Raw genomic sequence first — 17877 nt, forward strand, 5'->3', positions numbered from 1 at the left:
GTTGGGCCAGAAGTAGGAATCCGTCTGTTCGGCTTGCATGACGGTATGAATCCGGCTCTAGGGTTGCGCATGTACGCAATATCAACTAGGGGATGGTGCTACGACGGACACCGAGCTTAATCTGAGCGCAAGCCGAAAGTGATGTGCGCGAATTATAAGCCTTTAAGGAGCCATTAGAGCAACAGAAATGGGGAGGGAGAAAAGCCCGCATGGAGGGAGAGGCTTAAAAGAAAGGAGCGGGATACTCAACTGTGAGCAAAATGGAGTGACCGAGAGCAGTAGATCATTCAACTGGCTGGGTCAGAATGGTTTGTTGAAATGATGTGACAGAAGACGATGACGAACGAGATTGGAACCGTGTGGAGGCGCCAGACGAGGAGCATACTCTAGAGACGAAGTGACTTAGCACCCAGCTTGGAAACATGAGATTCTTCGGTGAACCCGATGCGCGAGGGGAGGAACAGTGGCGAGGCGTTTCGCTCAGGGGAGTTGTCGGCGAGCTTCGTGATGGTTGGCGAAGCACCGCGACTGTGCTGGAGCGTCTTTCGACGCGAATGAGCGACTGAGACAGCTTGCGAAGAAAGATTGGCATCTACCAGTAAGTGACATGCCTCGACACATTCTCTCCCGTCCTTCACGAGCGCCTTTGTTAAATGCGGCGCGCTCTCGGCCTAGATCCGGCACTCCATCCATGGCCAAGAGAATTTAGGAAACACTGCCAGACGCACACAACGCGCTCTATTGGTGGAGCCGACTAATTGACGCCCGCATTGAAAGACCCTGCGATTCTTGAAGCGGAAGTCTGTCATGCCTAGAGTCCTGGTCGACCAGGAGCGCGTCCTGGTAGCTGGTATGGCGGAAAACACGGGTACTCTCCACGCTCTTGGCGATTCTGGTACCGCTGAGGATCTCGCTTGGTTGCCCTGCGCAAGGAGGAGAGTGACATGCCGTAGGGCTTGGTGTCTCTGCTGTTAGCCCTGAGCGGAACGTGTTCGCACGCCTTGGTTCCAGCAGATGGCCGTCGTGCATACACGTGCAGGATCCACGTTTCCCCGGGGGGCATCGATCCTGTGGGGCGTAGAATCCTCCCGATGGACCACTTAAGGGCATTCTCGGCGGTCATCCTAAACAGTATACTCGCCGGTGATAGTCCGGCTCGGAGTCGTAAGCCGCTGTCGTAACAAGTTGCCGCAGGAGCCTCGCGACGAGAGATTTGGGAGCACCTCTGCTGATTGAAAAAGTTTGCAGAGGGCTTCGGAAACAAGCGAAGAATGACATGATGAGGAAACGTACAACAGTGTGGAGGCTGCAGGGCACGGGGCAAATGAGACTCACCATTACGATAGTAGCTGAGCGGGGGGGGGGGGCCTCCACACGTGATTTCAAACAGACGACCACTCATACTGACGCAATGACACCGCGTGGAGCACTTGTGGGTGTCCGAATCGATTTGACGTCTGCAGAGAGGCAGCCCATCTTCGGGTATTCCGTGCAGAAGCGACGGAGAGCATGTCTTGGCGCAGGAAAGGCAGAAAGGATACGACAGTGGTGAAGCGTAAGACACCAACGATCCAAAACGTGGTTAAATAGCGTAGTCCTATTGGCTGATTCCGGCGGCAGGGCGTGGAGCGCTCCAAGGCGGCGGAAACGCTTGGCAGCGAACGACGTCCGCTTGGCTCCCGTACTAAGGCAGCCTTGGCGTGAGAGCATTGCGGCTTTGAATGGTCCAGACTTCGTGCTGTGGTCCATCCAACACGTGAGGATAGCGAAGATGCCATGATGGCAGAAACACGAGCCTCGGCGACGAGGGCCCTTGCGCTGGGCAAAGTCTTGACGCTGCCACCCAGGCTTGTCGTGGTGGGAACTCCGGCGTGGGTTATTTGTGGCAACTGCTCGCGGATGCCTTGTATATAACGAGCATACCCGGGTCGTGCAAGGGAAGTCTCTGGCAGCGCTTCCGGATACTCTTTTACAGATCCTCGAGATTCCCATCGATCCAAGATGGCTCCTCCGATCACCGCCAAGTACGATTGGATTCTCGCCCTCACAACCATCGCCTTCGTTTTCAGCTCTTTCGGTAACGGTGCCAACGATGTCGCCAACTCATACGCCAGTAGGTTTCTCCATGGTGCTTCTTTGATATTGCGAGCGGTCCTGACATGCGAACAGCCTCGGTGGCGGCCAAGACCCTGACCATGGTGCAAGTCGGGTTCCTTTCGATTATCACCGAATTTGTCGGAGCCGTTGCTCTCGGAGCCCGTGTCACTTCCACTATCAAGAACGGCATCATTTCGATTAATCGCTTCCAAGAGGATGGGGTTCATCCAGGCACGCTCATGCTCGCCATGGGATGTGCCGAAGTTGGCAGTGCCACCTGGCTAATGGTTGCTACACGAATGGTACGCATATGCAACCCTCTGCCCACTGAACAGCTAGCTGATACTTCTGATAGGGTTTCCCAGTGTCTACCACTCAGACTGTTGTTGGCGCTTTGATCGGCGTAGGCTTTGCAAGCGGTGCTCCTATCAAGTGGGCGTGGGACAAGGGTTCCGTCTCGCAAGTCGCAGCGTCCTGGGCTATTGCTCCTCTCCTGGCAGCCGCTTTCTCAGCAGTGCTCTTCGGCACTCTAAAGTACGGTGTGCTGGAACGCAAGGATTCGTTCAAAATGGCGATGCGAGTGATCCCATTCTATTTCGCCTTCACGGCGTCGATCCTCGCTCTCTTCATCGTCGTCGAGGCACCAACTGCGCCTTCTCTTGAGGAATTTGGAGCTGGAAAAGCCGCGGGAATTATCCTCGGCGTCTTTTTTGGGGTCCTTGCCATTGTCTACGTTTTCTTCATGCCTTTCTTCGAGCGCAAGCTCATTAGGAAGGATCCGCGGCTCAGGATCTGGCACGTCCCTCTCGGTCCTCTTCTGCGGAAGGAGAACGTCTCGCTCTACTTCCCTGGTAAGGGCGAAGAGTACGTCGTCAATTACTACGAGGACGCATATGGCGAGGTCCGCGCCGGACGCCATGACGAGGAGAAGGTGCGTCGACGAAGTGCCGAAGGGGCCCATGCAGCCAGTGAGGACGGTATCCAAAAGCCGGATAACAACAATGGCCACGCCCCAGCGAAGCTTCCTGAAGATCACGAGAAGGCCCTGTCCTTGGAAGAGCGGTCGAAAGAAGATGCCGCTGCGGCTGCGCCTCTGACACGGAGGCGCAGGAACGAGCCATACGAGCGCTGGATCACTCCGGTCAAGGGGCTCTCCTGGGCCAACCCTCAACGCTGGTGGGGATATTTCAAGTTCGGTCTCCTGCATGGTGAGTGAGAAAACTGGGCCGGCATTGCTGCACTGCTGACAATGTAAGGTGTTACTGTGGACGTTATCACGCACGACAGTGAGTTGCTTCAAGCAATCCATGCGCGAGCGCACCGCTACGATGTTCGCGTTGAGCATCTGTGGACCTACTGCCAAGTCATCTCGGCCATGATGATGTCCATTGCGCACGGTTCAAACGATGTGGCCAACGCTGTTGGTCCCTGGGCAGCCGTGTACGAGACGTATCAGAAGGGCGCGGTGGAAACCAAGGCGCCGACTCCTGTTTGGTTCCTCGTCGTAGCAGGTCTCTTGCTGGGTCTCGGATTTTGGTTTTATGGCTATCACATCATGCGTGCGCTGGGCAACAAGATCACGCAGATGTCGCCGACTCGAGGCTTCTCTGTCGAGCTGGGCGCGGCCATCACGGTCCTGCTCGCATCGCGTCTCTCTCTTCCGGTCTCAACCACGCAGTGCTTGACGGGCGGAGTCATGGGAGTCGCCCTGATGAATTACGACTTCGGAGCCGTCAACTGGAGGCAGCTCGGGTGGATCTTCAGCGGCTGGGTTCTGACGCTGCCGAGCGCGGGATTGATTTCTGGGCTACTGTGCGTCATGGCGCTCAACACTCCTCATTTCTGAGGCACGACAGAGCAGGGGGTGGGTGTCGGGATGCGGTCGGCCTCTTCCGCGGCGGCGCATTGCACTGGTGGGTTAATGGACGGTAGCATGTTCGGGATAGAGGTTCTGCTCGGAGGGTATACCATTTCAGCCGAGGTCCTTCATTAGCTAGGCGAATTCATCGTATTATCTTGCATCTGTATCGAAGCGTACATGGCGTGAGGACTGGGGAGAAGATTGCACGCTCGTGGTGTTGAGGGTCGGCACGCGCCAGGAACGGCTAGCAGCCGGGAGAGCCGCTGTCACGTGACGCGCGCCCGGGCGTCTCCGACGACCCGGCTCCTCAATCATGCCACTGACAGGGCGAGCGAAAACTCCAAGCCCAACCTCGTCTGAAGAAGCCCGCCCGACACCACCAGAGCCCACGCCGCCGCCGCCCTATTAACCCGCCCGCCCGCCTCTGTACTTGCTCCTGCAGCTTCCCTCCCGGCCATTGACACCCGCAATGTCCTTCGTGCGCGCCGCATCGAGGGTCAGTCGAGTGGGCGTGCGAGCTCCGGCCCACCGAGCCAGCCCCATTGCATGGAGCGCGCCGCGGCCATTCTCGCAGTCGGCCATCCGATGCAGCGACCAGCACGCCGAGGAGACGTTCGAGGAGTTTACTGCCAGGTATGATGCCCCCGCGGCCGCCGTCGTGGCCGAGCAGGAAGGAGGCTCCCGTGGCCGGCGACGGCGCCATTGGCCGCCATTGAGCTTGTCCAGACCTACATTGCTGACTCGTCTTTCTGCATCGCAGGTATGAGAAGGAGTTCGACAAGGTGAACGATGTTTTTGAGCTCCAGGTATGTTTGTCGCACGGCTTATAAGGACCGCCGGCATCACCCGAGCGATCGCCGGATGCGCTCGAACGAGCGCGAAAGAGCTCAAACCGGAGCACCCGCCGAACAAGCTGACAAAACTCCAGCGAAACCTCAACAACTGCTTTGCCTACGATCTCGTCCCCTCGCCCTCCGTCATCACCGCTGCCCTCCGCGCTGCCCGTCGCGTCAACGACTTCCCCTCCGCCGTCCGAGTCTTCGAGGGTAGGTTCTCCCCCTGTGACGCGCTTTGGGCCATCCAACACCATCACCGGCTCCATCGAAGCTCTACTCTAGCGGCCCTGGGTGCCGCTCTCTCGGCCTAAACAACCGCTTGCTGCACGCTTGCTAACACCGTCGCCAGGCATCAAATACAAGGTCGAGAACAAGGGCCAGTATGAAGAATACCTCCAGGAGCTCGAGCCGATACGCGAGGAGCTCGGCGTCCCGCTGAAGGAGACCATGTACCCCGACGACAAATAGAAGCAACTCGCATATCCCCCGTCCCCTTCCCAGCGATGAAGCGCAACACGAGCACGCGCAAGCACAATCACCTGTACATGTCACCACAATTTTGATTTCTCACTACTAGAACCGACGAAAAGGAGGGATGGGACGCTGTATCACTACTGCGATGTTTTCTCTACAAGCTATCTAGGTATGCGGCGGGGTTGAATCGGTGCATGGGGTCGTAGCAGCATTAGAGGAGAGAGCGGCATTCCGCTGTAGCCGTTGTACAGAATTCCCATTTTTGGTTTTGCACTTGCTAACGCGTCACGAATCATGCTGTGGTGAAATCGATTGAAGGCGGGCGCCCGGCTCTCCTTGCTTCTTCATGCATGGAATCCCACGCCATCAAGCTTACATCCAACTGTAGGCAGTATGTATCGGGTATCATTCTCATCATTTCATCCGAACTATGATACATAAAGCCTAGAGTGCTCAAACGAGCCCGCCTAAGCAAGTCATATGGCGTCATAACGCCATGCTAACAAATTCCATCATGTCCCAATGCAAATTCCCTGCCCCTAGCCGGCTATGAAAACTCTATACAGCAGCATCGTATTTATACATCCATCCACCTAGCTCTGGAGCGGTCAGGCGCTAAACGACGAAGCACTCCGAGGGGGGAAGAGAGCTAGTCCATGCCCACGTATTTAAACCATAGTGGGCGACAGTCCTCGCGGTTTAGCCATTTTTCGCCGTCGGTGAAGCGGCCAGTTACGCAGCCCGAGCATTTGGGGTTGTTGGGGCAGTTGAAGAAGGGGATGTGTTGGTAGCCGATGTCGCGGAACCTGTGTTCTCATGAGACTTCCATGCAACGGGATAGCAAGGAGGACTGTAGACATACCAGTGTATCTTGGACTTGTCCTCGAACAACGCCAAGGCTACGCTGTGCACCGGCGCATCGCCCCAGCGCTCGTAAAAGAAACCTCCCGCGCGGTCTAGATGGTCAAAGTAATCGCGGTACTGTTTACTCCTCCAGAAGTTTAGATCGCCGATTTCGAAATTCGACCAGAAATGGCACGTTGAATAGCCGTGTGCGATGCGTTTATTATCCGGCCTCCTGCTCCCATCCTCCAACCACTCCCGCGCATTATTCTCATGCACATACTCCTTATGGTCCTCCAGAAATTTGAGCGTCTCGGGCCACAGCATTGCCACACTCTCGGGACTATCATATATGTTGATATTAAACCCGTACGTCTTGTTGTGCTCCTGCATCCAGCGGAAGACGTCGTAGTCGATGTCGCAGAAGAAGTGCACCTTGGGCTCGACACGCCAGTAGTATTGGATGTGCTCGAGGGCTGGGTGCTGGCTGAACATGCCGCTGTTCCAGCGGCACATTTGGTGGTAGGATACTTTTTCCATGTATTGCACTTTTTGCTCGACGAGGAGGGAGACGGATTCGTGGTAGAGGTCCATGTTTATCCAAGAGGGGATGTCCCAGTGTTCGGCGGGGACGAGGTCTGGAGTATGTCAGCATGCCCTCGCGCAATGTACAGGAGTATGGGGACCGGAGGAGTACGGACAGTACCGCGTCTCAGCTTTGGTGGCTGCGCTCGTCTTCTCCTTGAACTCTTCTGTGAACGGCTTGTCGTTGAAGAAGGTCCACGGGTAATTGAACTTGTGATTCCACGTCCGTTCAAGATCGCGCATACTCTGCAGCATGTCTTCTATCTCCTCATTCCGCACCAGACTGAGTATTGTGGCATTTATGCGTGCGCTGTTCGGGTTGTTCGGTTCGTAATTGTCGCCTTCGACACGGCGGAGAGGCTCCGGGGGTTCGCCGGATGCTGTACTCGCAATCAGCTTGCAATGCGCTTATACCACCCGGAAGGAGGGAAGGGAAGGGACCACGTACAATCCAGCTGCGGGTCGTGATCCCACTCCTGCAGCGTCGAGCCCGGCACCTTCTCTGGCATCTGCATCTCGCCCGCCGGCGCGCGGAGAATCTGCAGAAACAGGTAGAAGAATATGCACATGGTGAGCGCGGCGAGAACCCGCATGCCTTTCGGGAGAGCCATGGTGTCGCCGGTGGGGGTGAGAAAGAAGCGTAAGGGACAGCGTCCCTTGCACTTCCTACCAGCATTGCCGTCGTCTTACGCCGTTGAATGTTTCACGTCACGGCCCGGGGCGCTCGGGCCAGTATACGTAAGATACGTAAGAGACTAGCCGTGTTGGGGAAGGCGCCGCCGTGAGGCTTGGCGCCGGCGGGACGACGCGTATCACCACAACGGCGCGCCCGGGACTTGCGCGCGCGACAGCGGAGAAATTGCGAGGGCTGTGAGATATGGTCGCGATGGCACAGAGTGCAAGGGTTGCGGCGCTCACGGAGGAGTTGGTGCAGTCCATACTGCGGTTCGACCACGAGACGAACAAAGAGGCCTGCAGACGCGCGCGAGATATCGCGACGAAGGGACTCGGAGCGCATCAGTACGCTCGGACAAACCAGTTCGACGTCCAGGCCAGCTTCGCGGGGCTGGACGAGAAATTCCGCGTCTTGAATCGCGACGGTCTGGCGGATGCGCTTGATGCACGCGTCAAGGAGATCAACGAGCGCCGCAGCAAATGGATCCCGGAGTACCTTTCACTACTGCTTCAGCTTTCGGATCAACCGACGGAGAATTCGAAAATAGAGGCGCTGCAATTGTTGAGACCGCCTACCCCACCGCCACCTTTGACATGGAAGCAGATCTTAGAAGAGGACCCGTATAGCGATGAAGATATTTGGAAAGACGTCGATTATGCACTGGAGTCGTCAGAAGATGAGAAGACGCCGAAGAGGAGGGCAAATGCAAAACCGTCTCCGCCGACGAGCGTGGAAGACGACGATGCATACGATCCGGAAGCCTGCGTTGTCCCTGTCGACGCGGCAGTCGTGAAAGAGGTCGAGGTGGCACAGTTTTGGAAGCATGAGCTCAAAGAAGAGGAGCAGAAGGTGGAGATCACGGAGTTGCAGGCCATAAGGGAGACGCTGTTCATGCTCGCCGGGCTCCAGACATCATTGTACCACACGGACAAGCACAGCTTTAATATCCGTGTCAACCAGAAGTACATTTTCAGCCACGCTATCCAGAGGACAACCAATCACCTTCTCCACGAACTGGCAGGTATGGGACGCCGTCTTTACCGATTGCGGCAATGGACGAAGCGACCATCATCCTTGCCGCTCATCCAGACGTTCGAAGCTGCCGTCAGGAGGAGGCTCTCGGATTATGATCGATCTTTAGCACTGCTACAGCGGCGATATCTAGTACCTGGCATACCGGTAGCAGTCAGCCTACTCGGGCTTCACGACGAGGTGCGAATTATGTCTCGGCCCATTCTACGCTTGGCTCAAACTGTCACCGACATGGAACCACAACTCCTCGTCAATCCATTCATTCATCTGGAGACACTGTTTGACCAGATAAGCTTTGCTCAGATGGCGCTGGAGCGGGATATATTCGATTTACTCTCCGGGATCTTCTTTCAGTGCTTACAGACGTACCTCAAGCCGATTCGGAAATGGATGGAGGCGGGAGAGCTGGGCACGAACGATGAGACGTTCTTTGTTTTCGAGAATGACTCAAGTAGCGAGGCTTCTTCGCTCTGGCATGATCGTTTCGTGCTTCGTCGTGGGAAAGAGAATGCCTTGCGGTCTCCGGCGTTTCTTCAGCCGGCAGCGCAAAAGATCTTCAATACAGGGAAGAGCCTGGTCTTCTTGAAGGAGCTTGGAATATACGGCGCTGCCCTAGATTCGTCTGAGCCCGAGCCTCGCCTAGATCATGAGACTGTTTGTGGCACATCGTTCGAAACGCCGCTCTCGCCCTTTTCAGAACTCTTCCAGGCTGCATTTCAGAGGTGGATCAAGAGCAAATATTCTTTTGCTGCCACCATCTTACGGCAACATCTTTTCACCCAGTACGCTCTAATGGAGATCTTGCGCAACTTCAAGCTCTTCTACCTTGGTGGTGATGGATCCATCTTCCAGGACTTTGCCGATGCCATATTCGAGCGCATGGATGCTGGTCAAAGGGGTTGGGACGACCGCTTCTTGTTGACCGAGCTGGCGCGTGGGATATTCAGTGCTGCGCTAGGCCGAGTGAATACCGAAAAACTCGTCGTGCGCTCAGCGCGCTCGAAGACACCGAGTCGGTCCGTTAAAGGGCTCGGAAACGTGTCCGTTGATTACGCAGTAGGTAACATCTAGATGCTTTCAGCGAAGCCGGCGCGATACTGACTTCAAGCAGCTGCCATGGCCAATCATGAACATCATTCAACGGTCTTCTATGCCCATCTACCAGCAAATCTTCACTTTCCTGCTCCAGATCTACCGCGCGAAGTATCTTCTGCAACGGGTGTCTCTTCAAAGCATCCATGGCGTCAAGGACGCTAGACTGCGTCAACTCAGCTATAAGCTCCGTCACCGGCTTATCTGGTTCACCGACGTCCTTCGTTCATACCTTACGGAAGCAGTAGTCGATCGGTCCACTGAAGATATGATCGCGGCGATGAGTAAGGCAGAAGACATCGACGAGATGGCAACCATCCACATCAAATACGTGGCAAGGCTGCAAGAACAGGCATTACTTTCTCAGAACCTGAAACCTATTAATACGGCTGTCATAGCCCTCTTGGACCTTGGCGTTCTCTTCTCGGAGGTTCATTGCGGCAATAGTCGCGATAGCCTACAAGGAAAGAATCAAACTGTGCCAGGCGGGAAACAAACGTCGAGAGACGAGACCAAAGCTTCTTTGAAAGCTTCTAGGCGAAAGAGTTTTATTCCAGCTATTGTCGAAGACGAATCGTCGGATTCGGAGGGTGGGGATGAGGGAACTGACGGAGACACTACAGTCTCGAAGCCACCGGGCAAATGTAGCTTCGAAGAGAGCCTTCAGACGATAGACAAGGAGTTTGTACGGCTATTGCCCTTTGCTATAGCAGGATTACGCAGTGTGGGAAGGGTTGGGGCAGAGCCTGTCTGGGAGATGCTCGCCGAAAGGCTGGAATGGGATAAGACGAAGGACCGTATTTGAGGCATTTCGACTCAATATCGCGAATAGATACAACGCACATGACTACATTCGTCAAAAGTGGATTTATTGAGAGCAGTTGTGCAGTCTCATGAACCAGAGAGCATCAAATCGTGTCCGAATCGCCTCAAGGTGCCCCGATATGTCACGTAAACCGCCCAACACCTCCAGCACCTGCCACTCGAGGTTACAAGCCGGTGCGTGTGGCATCATGCATGGAGATCAAATAAGCAAGTATAAGACTAGAGACGAAGCTATGGTGATGAAAGGCAAGGCCTAGTCCTCACTACCCCACCGTTCGCTTAGGTATCCGCTTTCGCCCATTTGACGTCGATCTCCTCAACTTCACCTCGTCACTCTCTCCTCTCTCGCGCTTTCTAGCCAAAGAAGACGTCGATTGAACCGAAAATACGATAGTCCGCCTCATGAATAATTGCAGCCTCATTCTGCGCATTGGACATTTCTATACAGTAATTTGTCCCGAGCGTTGCAACCTACCTAGGTACAGGTGGCGAAAACCCCCGAAAATTCAAGGATTGCCGATACCCCCAAAACCGCAACGACGATAAAAGCAGTGGGTATGTTCCGTCCCTTTCTATCCCTTCCTCTTCCCCTTCATTGGCCTTATAACCGCCGCCCAAACTCCATTTAGACAAATCACCCTGGGTATCGCAAAAACGCGGAAAGCTTTCAGAGCTCCACGTGTGAATCCAAAGTCAGCAAGTATGCCAACACTGATGTATACAGCAAAGAAGAGCAAAGAAGATGCGACACCCCGCCGCTCCGACAATTATTGCCGTCTTACTCGGCTTCCTGGGATTACTGTGGCTGTGGGGCACGTTGCGAGATGACGGCCACCATGAGGGGAACCCGCATCCGGATGATGTGCCGAAGAAGGAGGATGTGCGCAGGGTGTATGGCGCCGGCGGGGGGGAGAATGAGGACGATGCGAAGCGTGAAGAGTCGGCGCAGTGAGGTGCAAGGCGCCTGGAGTTTTCTTCGACGCCTTGTTACGTCGGGTGAGCGCGCTGGAGCGCGTCAGGATGGGGGATGACTTTCCAGAGATTGAAGATCAGGACGCCTGGAACTATAAGGGTTTCGTGGGGGTGTTGCCGCTGCTGCTACCGCCGTCCTCGCCCCGGCCTTTGCGCGGTCGGGCGCGCCTGCGTCGTGGCTGCTTGTCCCTGGAGCCTGGGAAGTCACTGGCTCCTGGCTGCGGCAATGGGGTGAGCGCGTTACCGTCTGGTCCTGGTTGTGACGACGATGTGAGTGGAACTGGAACTTTGCCCCGCTGCCAGACTCTTCTCGTCGGGTATCGGCTCCGCCAATCCGAACGTTTCCCATTCTTTGGTAGTTGCCCCGAACGTCACTGTGCAGTAGCTGTATATTGCATTGCGCAGCTTGGCTAGCAGCGAGAAAGGGTGGGATATTGCTAGGCATGGGCGGGTGCCTTCCAATGGGCCAGGTACTCGCCGCCTTTGCCTCGCCAGGGACCAGCTTCCGACGCCTGAGGCTTATTCCTATCATGCCGCCACCTGAAGCAAGAAATGGAAGCAGAATGCGTCAAGGCTATGCGATTCTTCATACAATCCACAACTAAAAAGTGGCCCTGGATGACTGCGTACCCGCACCTCCACGTCTCGCTCCCAAATACGTTCGCCGATATCCAGCGAGTGGATCTCAATATACCCGCAGAACTGCTTTCGGACGAGCAAGTTGATTACTAGCGCGTCGAGCGCGCGTATGGAACGCACCGCGAGGTCGTTTCGTACCTTCGACCGTTGCTAAGCCTGCACTTGGCCACGCTGAAGCTGTGCTATCACGCGAAGGTCACTACGTCGGCGGCGGGAGATGAGCGCCTCATGCCCCCAGCGTTCCGCAATTCCATGTACATATTCGAGCAGTTCTTCCGCGCTATAGCTGACGTCATAAGCTATGCTGCCGGCGAGCCGCTTCCGCCGCATGTCCCATCGAATATGCCCGTAATCGATGCAAAGAAACCGCGGGCTCTGAAAGCGGAGCGGATTATCTTGAATTTCGGGGAGGTAAATGGCGAGGATAGCGGTGGAGTGGTTTTTATTCTCGTGCTTTGGATGCTGAGTCGGAATGAGCTTAGGGTTGTGAAGGAGGTTTAGTTGTATGAGCTGGGCGGTTGGCGTGGAGAGGGGAGATTTTTAGTGGGAGTTGATCTTAAGAAAGGGTTGCGAAGGTATGCAGAGGGAGTAAGCGGTATGATCCGGAGAGTAGGAAGGCATTGGTTTGAGCTTTTCGAGACGCCCTACGCCTTTTCAGGTCGCTCGTGGGATGGCATTCACTGGGGCACCACCCGTGCATCTACCGCCTTTACCTTTGAAAACCACGCTGCACAATGACCTTGGCAAAGGCTGCCCACGGCGCTCCAAGAATGACAGTGAACCTGACGACAGCCCCCTAGCGGCCATTCTCTTTCATATGTGATTGAACTGCAACAAACTAAACTTATTGCAACCACGCGTGCAACACCCCTCGTCTCTCCAACCCTTCGATCTTAACAGCAACGCTACTGTTATCCAGGATCGCTCCGTCAGACACCAATCAAAGCACCCCAAAATATGGACGCTGCCAAATCCGTGCTCTATTCCCTCGCCACCAACCCTATCACTAGGTGTCTCGCATATACATGGGACAAAATGAATAGCACGCACAAGATGGAGACCATCTACAAGAACCACCTCTTCCGAGGTCCAATCCACCCGCAGCAGGATTCGCCGCTGTTCGCACTTCCAGTAGAAGTCCGCTCGATGATATACGAAAACGTATTCGCACCACCGTACTCGACCATGTCCTCGGAAGCCCTTTCCCTCCTGGCTACCTGCCGCCTCGTCCACGGAGAAGCCTACATCAAAGCGCTCCAGACAATTGAATTTCATCTCCGAGGAGATACGGGTCTTAACTTCTACCCAAAGCTCTGGAATCTTGGTAGCCTCCAACAGCATCTTCGACACGTCAAGGTTACGATGTCCATCAAGAAACTCGATGCGGTAGGCGGAAATAACCCCTTCGTCATGACCATGCTGCCCCTTGATACCCTCCAAATCAATTTCGGTGTCATCAAAGCGCAAGACTGGAGAGCAGAGGTCTCCATCTACCACCGCCTCGTATCAGCCGTCCTCTACCGATCATCCCCCAAAGCGCTCGGCAACACTACCCAGCCCATCCACCAATCGCTCTTGGGAAAGCGCAAGCGAGGTATGAAGCTCTCAACATGGCAGTTCTTCCCCCAGCGCAAGGAACTGTACGACGTTATCATCCGCACGGTGGCCAAGCGGGTCCACGTCCGGGGGAAAGATGGAGGCCAGGACATCATATGGAGCGCCTTCACGCACTTCGACCTCGCCGATCACTACATCACGAAGATTCGGGTCATGCAGCCTGAAGCGGAGGTGGCAGATATGTTCTATTACCTAATGTTCGGCGATGAGCGAGAACAAACTTTCTTTGAGATGGGAAAGATGGTTGAGAAGAGCAAGAAGTAACGGCTGTTCTTGAATGTGTACCGGCATCTCTTCGTTCGCGCATGTAGAAGGTGGGTACTTTCCGGCAGAAGCGCGCCGGAATTCCCTGGGGCTTTGGTAAGCAGAGACCCAAGACGGGGACACAATAATAATAGCGACATGGATAAGAAGCAATCTGAATGCGATTAAATTGGAAATGCTGTGACGAAAGTGCATAGCGCTAGCCTCCTCAACGCTGAAAAGAGAGTACCACCGAAATTATCCTCCCAAAAGAATAAAATAAGTTGAATGAAAGACAGGAAAGGGATGAAGAACAAGAAAAATATTACCACGATCTGATACGCCCCTATGCTACGCCATTGATGTTGTTACCATAGCGTGCATCCGCCCTCACTGTAACATGCCCAGCGCTTCCCTCTGCCTCAGCAACTCCTCTACAATCCTCCTCTGCTCCACGGCAGCCCTCCACTGCCCATCATCAACAACCGGCACGACCTCTCCCTCAGCATCCTCCTCCTCATCGCTCGAAACAGCACAATCATCGCTCCTTCCGGTCAGTGACCTGGCATCCTGCGACGACACGGAGCCTGCGCTCGTACTACACTTCCGTGGCATGTCATCCCGCTTGATTCCCAGCCCCGCCAGCGCCGGATCGATCTGCATCTGCATCGACGTTGGCATCTGGACTGGAGCGGAAGCTGGAGGTGATTGCGACTGCCGCATAGAAGCGTACTGCTTGACGTCCTCGCTTGGGAAGCGCACAACTTGCATCTGTACGTGCAGCATACCATCTGGTGCTTGGATCACCTGGCGCGCGACGAGTGTCTTTCCGTCACTAGTATGCCCCCTGATGTAGCCTGGGTATATGTACTGGTATGGTCTGGCGAGCGGCTGCTCAGCAATGGCGGGCATAGGCTGCGGCAGGCGGAGGGAAGGAGGTGGAGGGTAGCGAGGCGACATGACTTGCTGGTTCGAGCGGTTGTAGGGGTGATAGCGGTTCGGACGAGGCATTGCGGCTGCGGACGTGAGGTCGGAGTCGTCTTCCGGGTGGGCGGCGTGATGACTAGCCTAGGGGCGAAGGAAAAAGAGATGTGTGAGCGAGAGTGGTGAAGGGTTCCGCGAGGGGAATGCCGTTGGGGAGGTATCTTGAATGGAAGGCCAAGAAGAACCGCCCAAGAGAATATCGAAGCCGCCTTGATGCTGCAGATAAAGCTGAGGCTCCACAGCAACTTTCGTATCTTTATACTTCCATCTCGAAGATCTAAAAGAGCTGCAGTAGAAACACTCGGTACGTCACTCCCGGAAAATTTACGCCCTGCGCGCCTACCGTGCAGCGTGTACAGCCTCAAAATAGAAGAAACGATGCAGCTACGAGGGTCCCCAACGGCCAAATAGCCCGAAGAAGGCACTCGCACCGTCCACGTAGCTTGTTGCCCTCCCCGGATTGGATCGAATCCGCATAACCAACTGGATCGATCGAAACCGGCCGTCCGGAAAAGCGTGATGCGTCAAACAAACGTGTACTCTGATTCGACTCGCCATTATGCGGTTGCTGCAAGAACAAGGGTTCTATAACGGTGGGTCGTGGGTCCGAGGTTGAATATGGAAATGCTGCGCCACATGGGCCAATCAGGGGCCAGCCATTAAGCGCGGGACCCCAACGGCTGGAAAATCTACGCGCTTCGTGCTGCATGGAGGCGACTTGGTTGTTACCCGGGTTGTCAGGCTGTGAGACATGAAACGGGTTTAGAAGGAAGATTGGGGCGAAGCGAGCTAATTAAGGCACGCTTTCGACGATGGAATCGAATGATGCAGCGGTGCAATGCGCGCGCGGAGAACGAGCTTGACAGATTTGTACAAGGTTTTTGACTGACAAACCGAAATTGATTAGGCGGTCGGGTATAAGACGCCCCGCGGAGGGCTGGAGGAAGTGTACGCTAACCGAACGAGCCGGATAGGGGAAATGACTTTAACGTATGGAAAGATACACCCAGATATTCAACGTATAACTCCAATATGCACCAACGATTGAGTGGAGGGCGAATGAAATGAGGAAATCGGGAGGGACAGAAGAATGCACTCCGCCAAAACACCACAGGCATATCATAAATGACACTGAAGCTCTATTCCGTCTTGGCCTGGATCCTTGTGACTCCTCCACCCCCGAGAGATTCAGCCATACGGCTGTAGAAATCAAACGGAGTGAGACCCGACGGTCCGTATCGGCCAAGTCTTCCCCTAGCGAATATCGGGTGCCCGTTGGTGTCGTAGACCTTGGGAAAGTTGTCGAGGTCTACCAGGCGGAATTGGGTCAGCCATGACACCCCGTATTCGTCGTATACATGTATCCATTGGGGACAAGGCTCTGAGACGTCCGAACGACCGATGTCGAGAGCAGCCAAATGCGAGAGGTCGGCCGAACTCACGCGAAAGACGAGGATGCCGCTTTCATCGTGTGTGATGAAGCCATACGAAAGCCCTTTGCGTACCCAATGTAGCATAAAATCCTCCTTCTCGCTAGGTTGGACTTTGAACCGGCGAAATATGTCGTGCTGAGGCCTGCCGCCGAGGGGCCTCCATCGATCGAAGGGTTTGACGCAGATTGAGTCTTTGGTGAACGAACTTTCGTCAAGGAGAGATGAGGAAGGAGACTGGTCGTCGAGATGGGAAGATGAAAGGGCAGGGCTTTGCTTCTGCTGTTGGTGATGACGAAGAGCCCCGATATGGCTTGAATTAAAAGCCGCTGTGCGCGCCATGGCGTGGAGTCCCAGATGGGAACGGTTGATCAGCTGTTTGATGGCTTGGGCAACTCGGTCGGTCCGAAGAGTGAGCGTCGCTGAGATATAAGAACCGGTGGGGGGTAGCGGCCTACGGTAATAGCAGCATTGAGACGTTAGATGTCTTTAAGAAAATGAGACCAATGATGCTGAAACACGAAGCCGATTCCGTCCTATGACCAGGACGTACGCTTTGTGAGCTCCACGAAGCGAAAGTCGCCCATGGCTTGATATCACTATACGGCTCATTGGACGCCAGGGCGGGGAAATGGGAGCAGACGCGACAAGCGAGTCATGCCGTTCAGTCGGCACGGGCAAGATGTTTCGGCCCGAGACGTTCGGGCATAGGTGTTCGAATGAGACCTCGCCGGCAAGCGCGACGAAGGAACAATGGCCCTGCTCTTTTGCTAGGCCTCCCACGGAGAATGAGACACGATTCAAGCCAGAGGGGCTAGATGCCGATCGATCCACGGAGGCTACGCCGCAGACGCCGAGGTATCAACGCTGTGCACGAGGAGAACGAGCGAACACGAGCTGGGGCTGCGGCACAGGGAAGTGGCAGCGCATTGCATAACGGACATGTGATCGCTGCGTACGCGACCGTCCATACAACCCGGGGCGGGACACTCTGAAATGCACAGGGAAGGATCCTATCGCGGTTTTCTTTCCTCAGGCTCTTCTGACTCCATTGCGTGAAGCGGACCGCTCGGCGTCGTCATGCATTGTACAAGACTGGTGCGTCGCTCCCGGGCTAGAATGATGCTGGGTGGTGCACCGAGGTAATAAGGGGTGGCATAGCACCAAAAGTGCGAGGAACGAGGTATCCAGCGGAGCGGAAAGTCGTCGTCGAGGTGGAGAGTCTGTGATGGAGGGTAGAGGGGCGTTGGAGTGGACAGGGGTGTCAGCGCATATTTAGCGCGGGGAACGAGGGCGCTAGACCCGTCGCAGCTTAGCGTGCGCTAAAAAGAGAGCTCGTGGAGCCTATACCCGTGGACTGGGCATCCGGCCTCAACGAACGAAGCAAAACCCGCGAGATGAGAGACAGGACGGAAAGAACGACGACGTGATGCTGGGCAGTATCGTGCATTGATCAGTGAACGACCGCCTTCAAATCTATCGCGCTCCCAACGGGAACCCCCACGAAGGCTCCAAGGGCAAAGCGGAGCGGCCTGAAGAGTGTGAGTGACATCTCCATGGCACCTTTCCAACTGTTGGGGGGAGAACCAGGTGCCACGGACTGCTGACAGAAATGCCCCCACCCATTCGCCTCGCACATGTCTCCATTCACCCACACCGGGCAGCCCAACA

General features: G+C 55.3%; 10 protein-coding genes across 10 annotated transcripts; 5 read left to right on the top strand and 5 right to left on the bottom strand.

Moving 5' to 3' along the window:
- Positions 1 to 702: 702 nt before the first annotated feature.
- On the bottom strand, positions 703 to 1781 carry BU26DRAFT_63250 (uncharacterized protein). Its single transcript, XM_033836121.1, has one exon. The coding sequence runs from the start codon at positions 1400 to 1402 to the stop codon at positions 812 to 814; it is 591 nt and encodes a 196-aa protein (XP_033681146.1). The 5' UTR covers positions 1403 to 1781; the 3' UTR covers positions 703 to 811.
- A 182-nt stretch (positions 1782 to 1963) lies between these two features.
- On the top strand, positions 1964 to 4117 carry BU26DRAFT_521621 (phosphate-repressible phosphate permease). Its single transcript, XM_033829581.1, has 4 exons — positions 1964 to 2113; positions 2170 to 2399; positions 2453 to 3305; positions 3354 to 4117. The coding sequence occupies exons 1-4, from the start codon at positions 2002 to 2004 to the stop codon at positions 3941 to 3943; spliced, it is 1785 nt and encodes a 594-aa protein (XP_033681147.1). The 5' UTR covers positions 1964 to 2001; the 3' UTR covers positions 3944 to 4117.
- Positions 4118 to 4349: 232 nt separating this feature from the next.
- On the top strand, positions 4350 to 5541 carry BU26DRAFT_521622 (COX5A-domain-containing protein). Its single transcript, XM_033829582.1, has 4 exons — positions 4350 to 4591; positions 4719 to 4764; positions 4887 to 5004; positions 5144 to 5541. The coding sequence occupies exons 1-4, from the start codon at positions 4428 to 4430 to the stop codon at positions 5260 to 5262; spliced, it is 447 nt and encodes a 148-aa protein (XP_033681148.1). The 5' UTR covers positions 4350 to 4427; the 3' UTR covers positions 5263 to 5541.
- Positions 5542 to 5655: 114 nt separating this feature from the next.
- On the bottom strand, positions 5656 to 7393 carry BU26DRAFT_521623 (glycosyltransferase family 15 protein). The gene is made up of 4 exons (XM_033829583.1): positions 7145 to 7393; positions 6813 to 7076; positions 6131 to 6749; positions 5656 to 6074 (listed from the first exon to the last, which is right to left on the bottom strand). Exons 1-4 carry the CDS (start codon positions 7305 to 7307, stop codon positions 5918 to 5920), a joined length of 1203 nt encoding a protein of 400 aa, XP_033681149.1. The 5' UTR covers positions 7308 to 7393; the 3' UTR covers positions 5656 to 5917.
- A 131-nt stretch (positions 7394 to 7524) lies between these two features.
- BU26DRAFT_461718 (uncharacterized protein) lies at positions 7525 to 10359 on the top strand. The gene is made up of 2 exons (XM_033825075.1): positions 7525 to 9460; positions 9516 to 10359. Exons 1-2 carry the CDS (start codon positions 7574 to 7576, stop codon positions 10299 to 10301), a joined length of 2673 nt encoding a protein of 890 aa, XP_033681150.1. The 5' UTR covers positions 7525 to 7573; the 3' UTR covers positions 10302 to 10359.
- Positions 10360 to 10813: 454 nt separating this feature from the next.
- Positions 10814 to 11305, top strand: BU26DRAFT_63358 (uncharacterized protein). Its single transcript, XM_033836122.1, has 2 exons — positions 10814 to 10876; positions 11046 to 11305. Exon 2 carries the CDS (start codon positions 11064 to 11066, stop codon positions 11271 to 11273), a length of 210 nt encoding a protein of 69 aa, XP_033681151.1. The 5' UTR covers positions 10814 to 10876; positions 11046 to 11063; the 3' UTR covers positions 11274 to 11305.
- On the bottom strand, positions 11306 to 11993 carry BU26DRAFT_63359 (uncharacterized protein). Its single transcript, XM_033836123.1, has one exon. It carries the CDS (start codon positions 11823 to 11825, stop codon positions 11337 to 11339), a length of 489 nt encoding a protein of 162 aa, XP_033681152.1. The 5' UTR covers positions 11826 to 11993; the 3' UTR covers positions 11306 to 11336.
- Positions 11994 to 12804: 811 nt separating this feature from the next.
- BU26DRAFT_577722 (uncharacterized protein) lies at positions 12805 to 14079 on the top strand. The gene has a single exon (XM_033834407.1). It carries the CDS (start codon positions 12890 to 12892, stop codon positions 13811 to 13813), a length of 924 nt encoding a protein of 307 aa, XP_033681153.1. The 5' UTR covers positions 12805 to 12889; the 3' UTR covers positions 13814 to 14079.
- A 103-nt stretch (positions 14080 to 14182) lies between these two features.
- On the bottom strand, positions 14183 to 14803 carry BU26DRAFT_567647 (uncharacterized protein; the record flags this gene model as incomplete). Its single annotated transcript, XM_033833676.1, has 1 exon — positions 14183 to 14803. One exon carries the CDS (start codon positions 14801 to 14803, stop codon positions 14183 to 14185), a length of 621 nt encoding a protein of 206 aa, XP_033681154.1.
- Positions 14804 to 15915: 1112 nt separating this feature from the next.
- BU26DRAFT_567648 (uncharacterized protein) lies at positions 15916 to 16548 on the bottom strand (the record flags this gene model as incomplete). Its single annotated transcript, XM_033833677.1, has 1 exon — positions 15916 to 16548. The coding sequence occupies one exon, from the start codon at positions 16546 to 16548 to the stop codon at positions 15916 to 15918; it is 633 nt and encodes a 210-aa protein (XP_033681155.1).
- Between the last annotated feature and the right edge of the window lie 1329 nt (positions 16549 to 17877).

This window comes from Trematosphaeria pertusa (assembly GCF_010094035.1).
Source record: "Trematosphaeria pertusa strain CBS 122368 unplaced genomic scaffold BU26scaffold_11, whole genome shotgun sequence".
NCBI classification, from domain to species: domain Eukaryota; kingdom Fungi; phylum Ascomycota; class Dothideomycetes; order Pleosporales; family Trematosphaeriaceae; genus Trematosphaeria; species Trematosphaeria pertusa.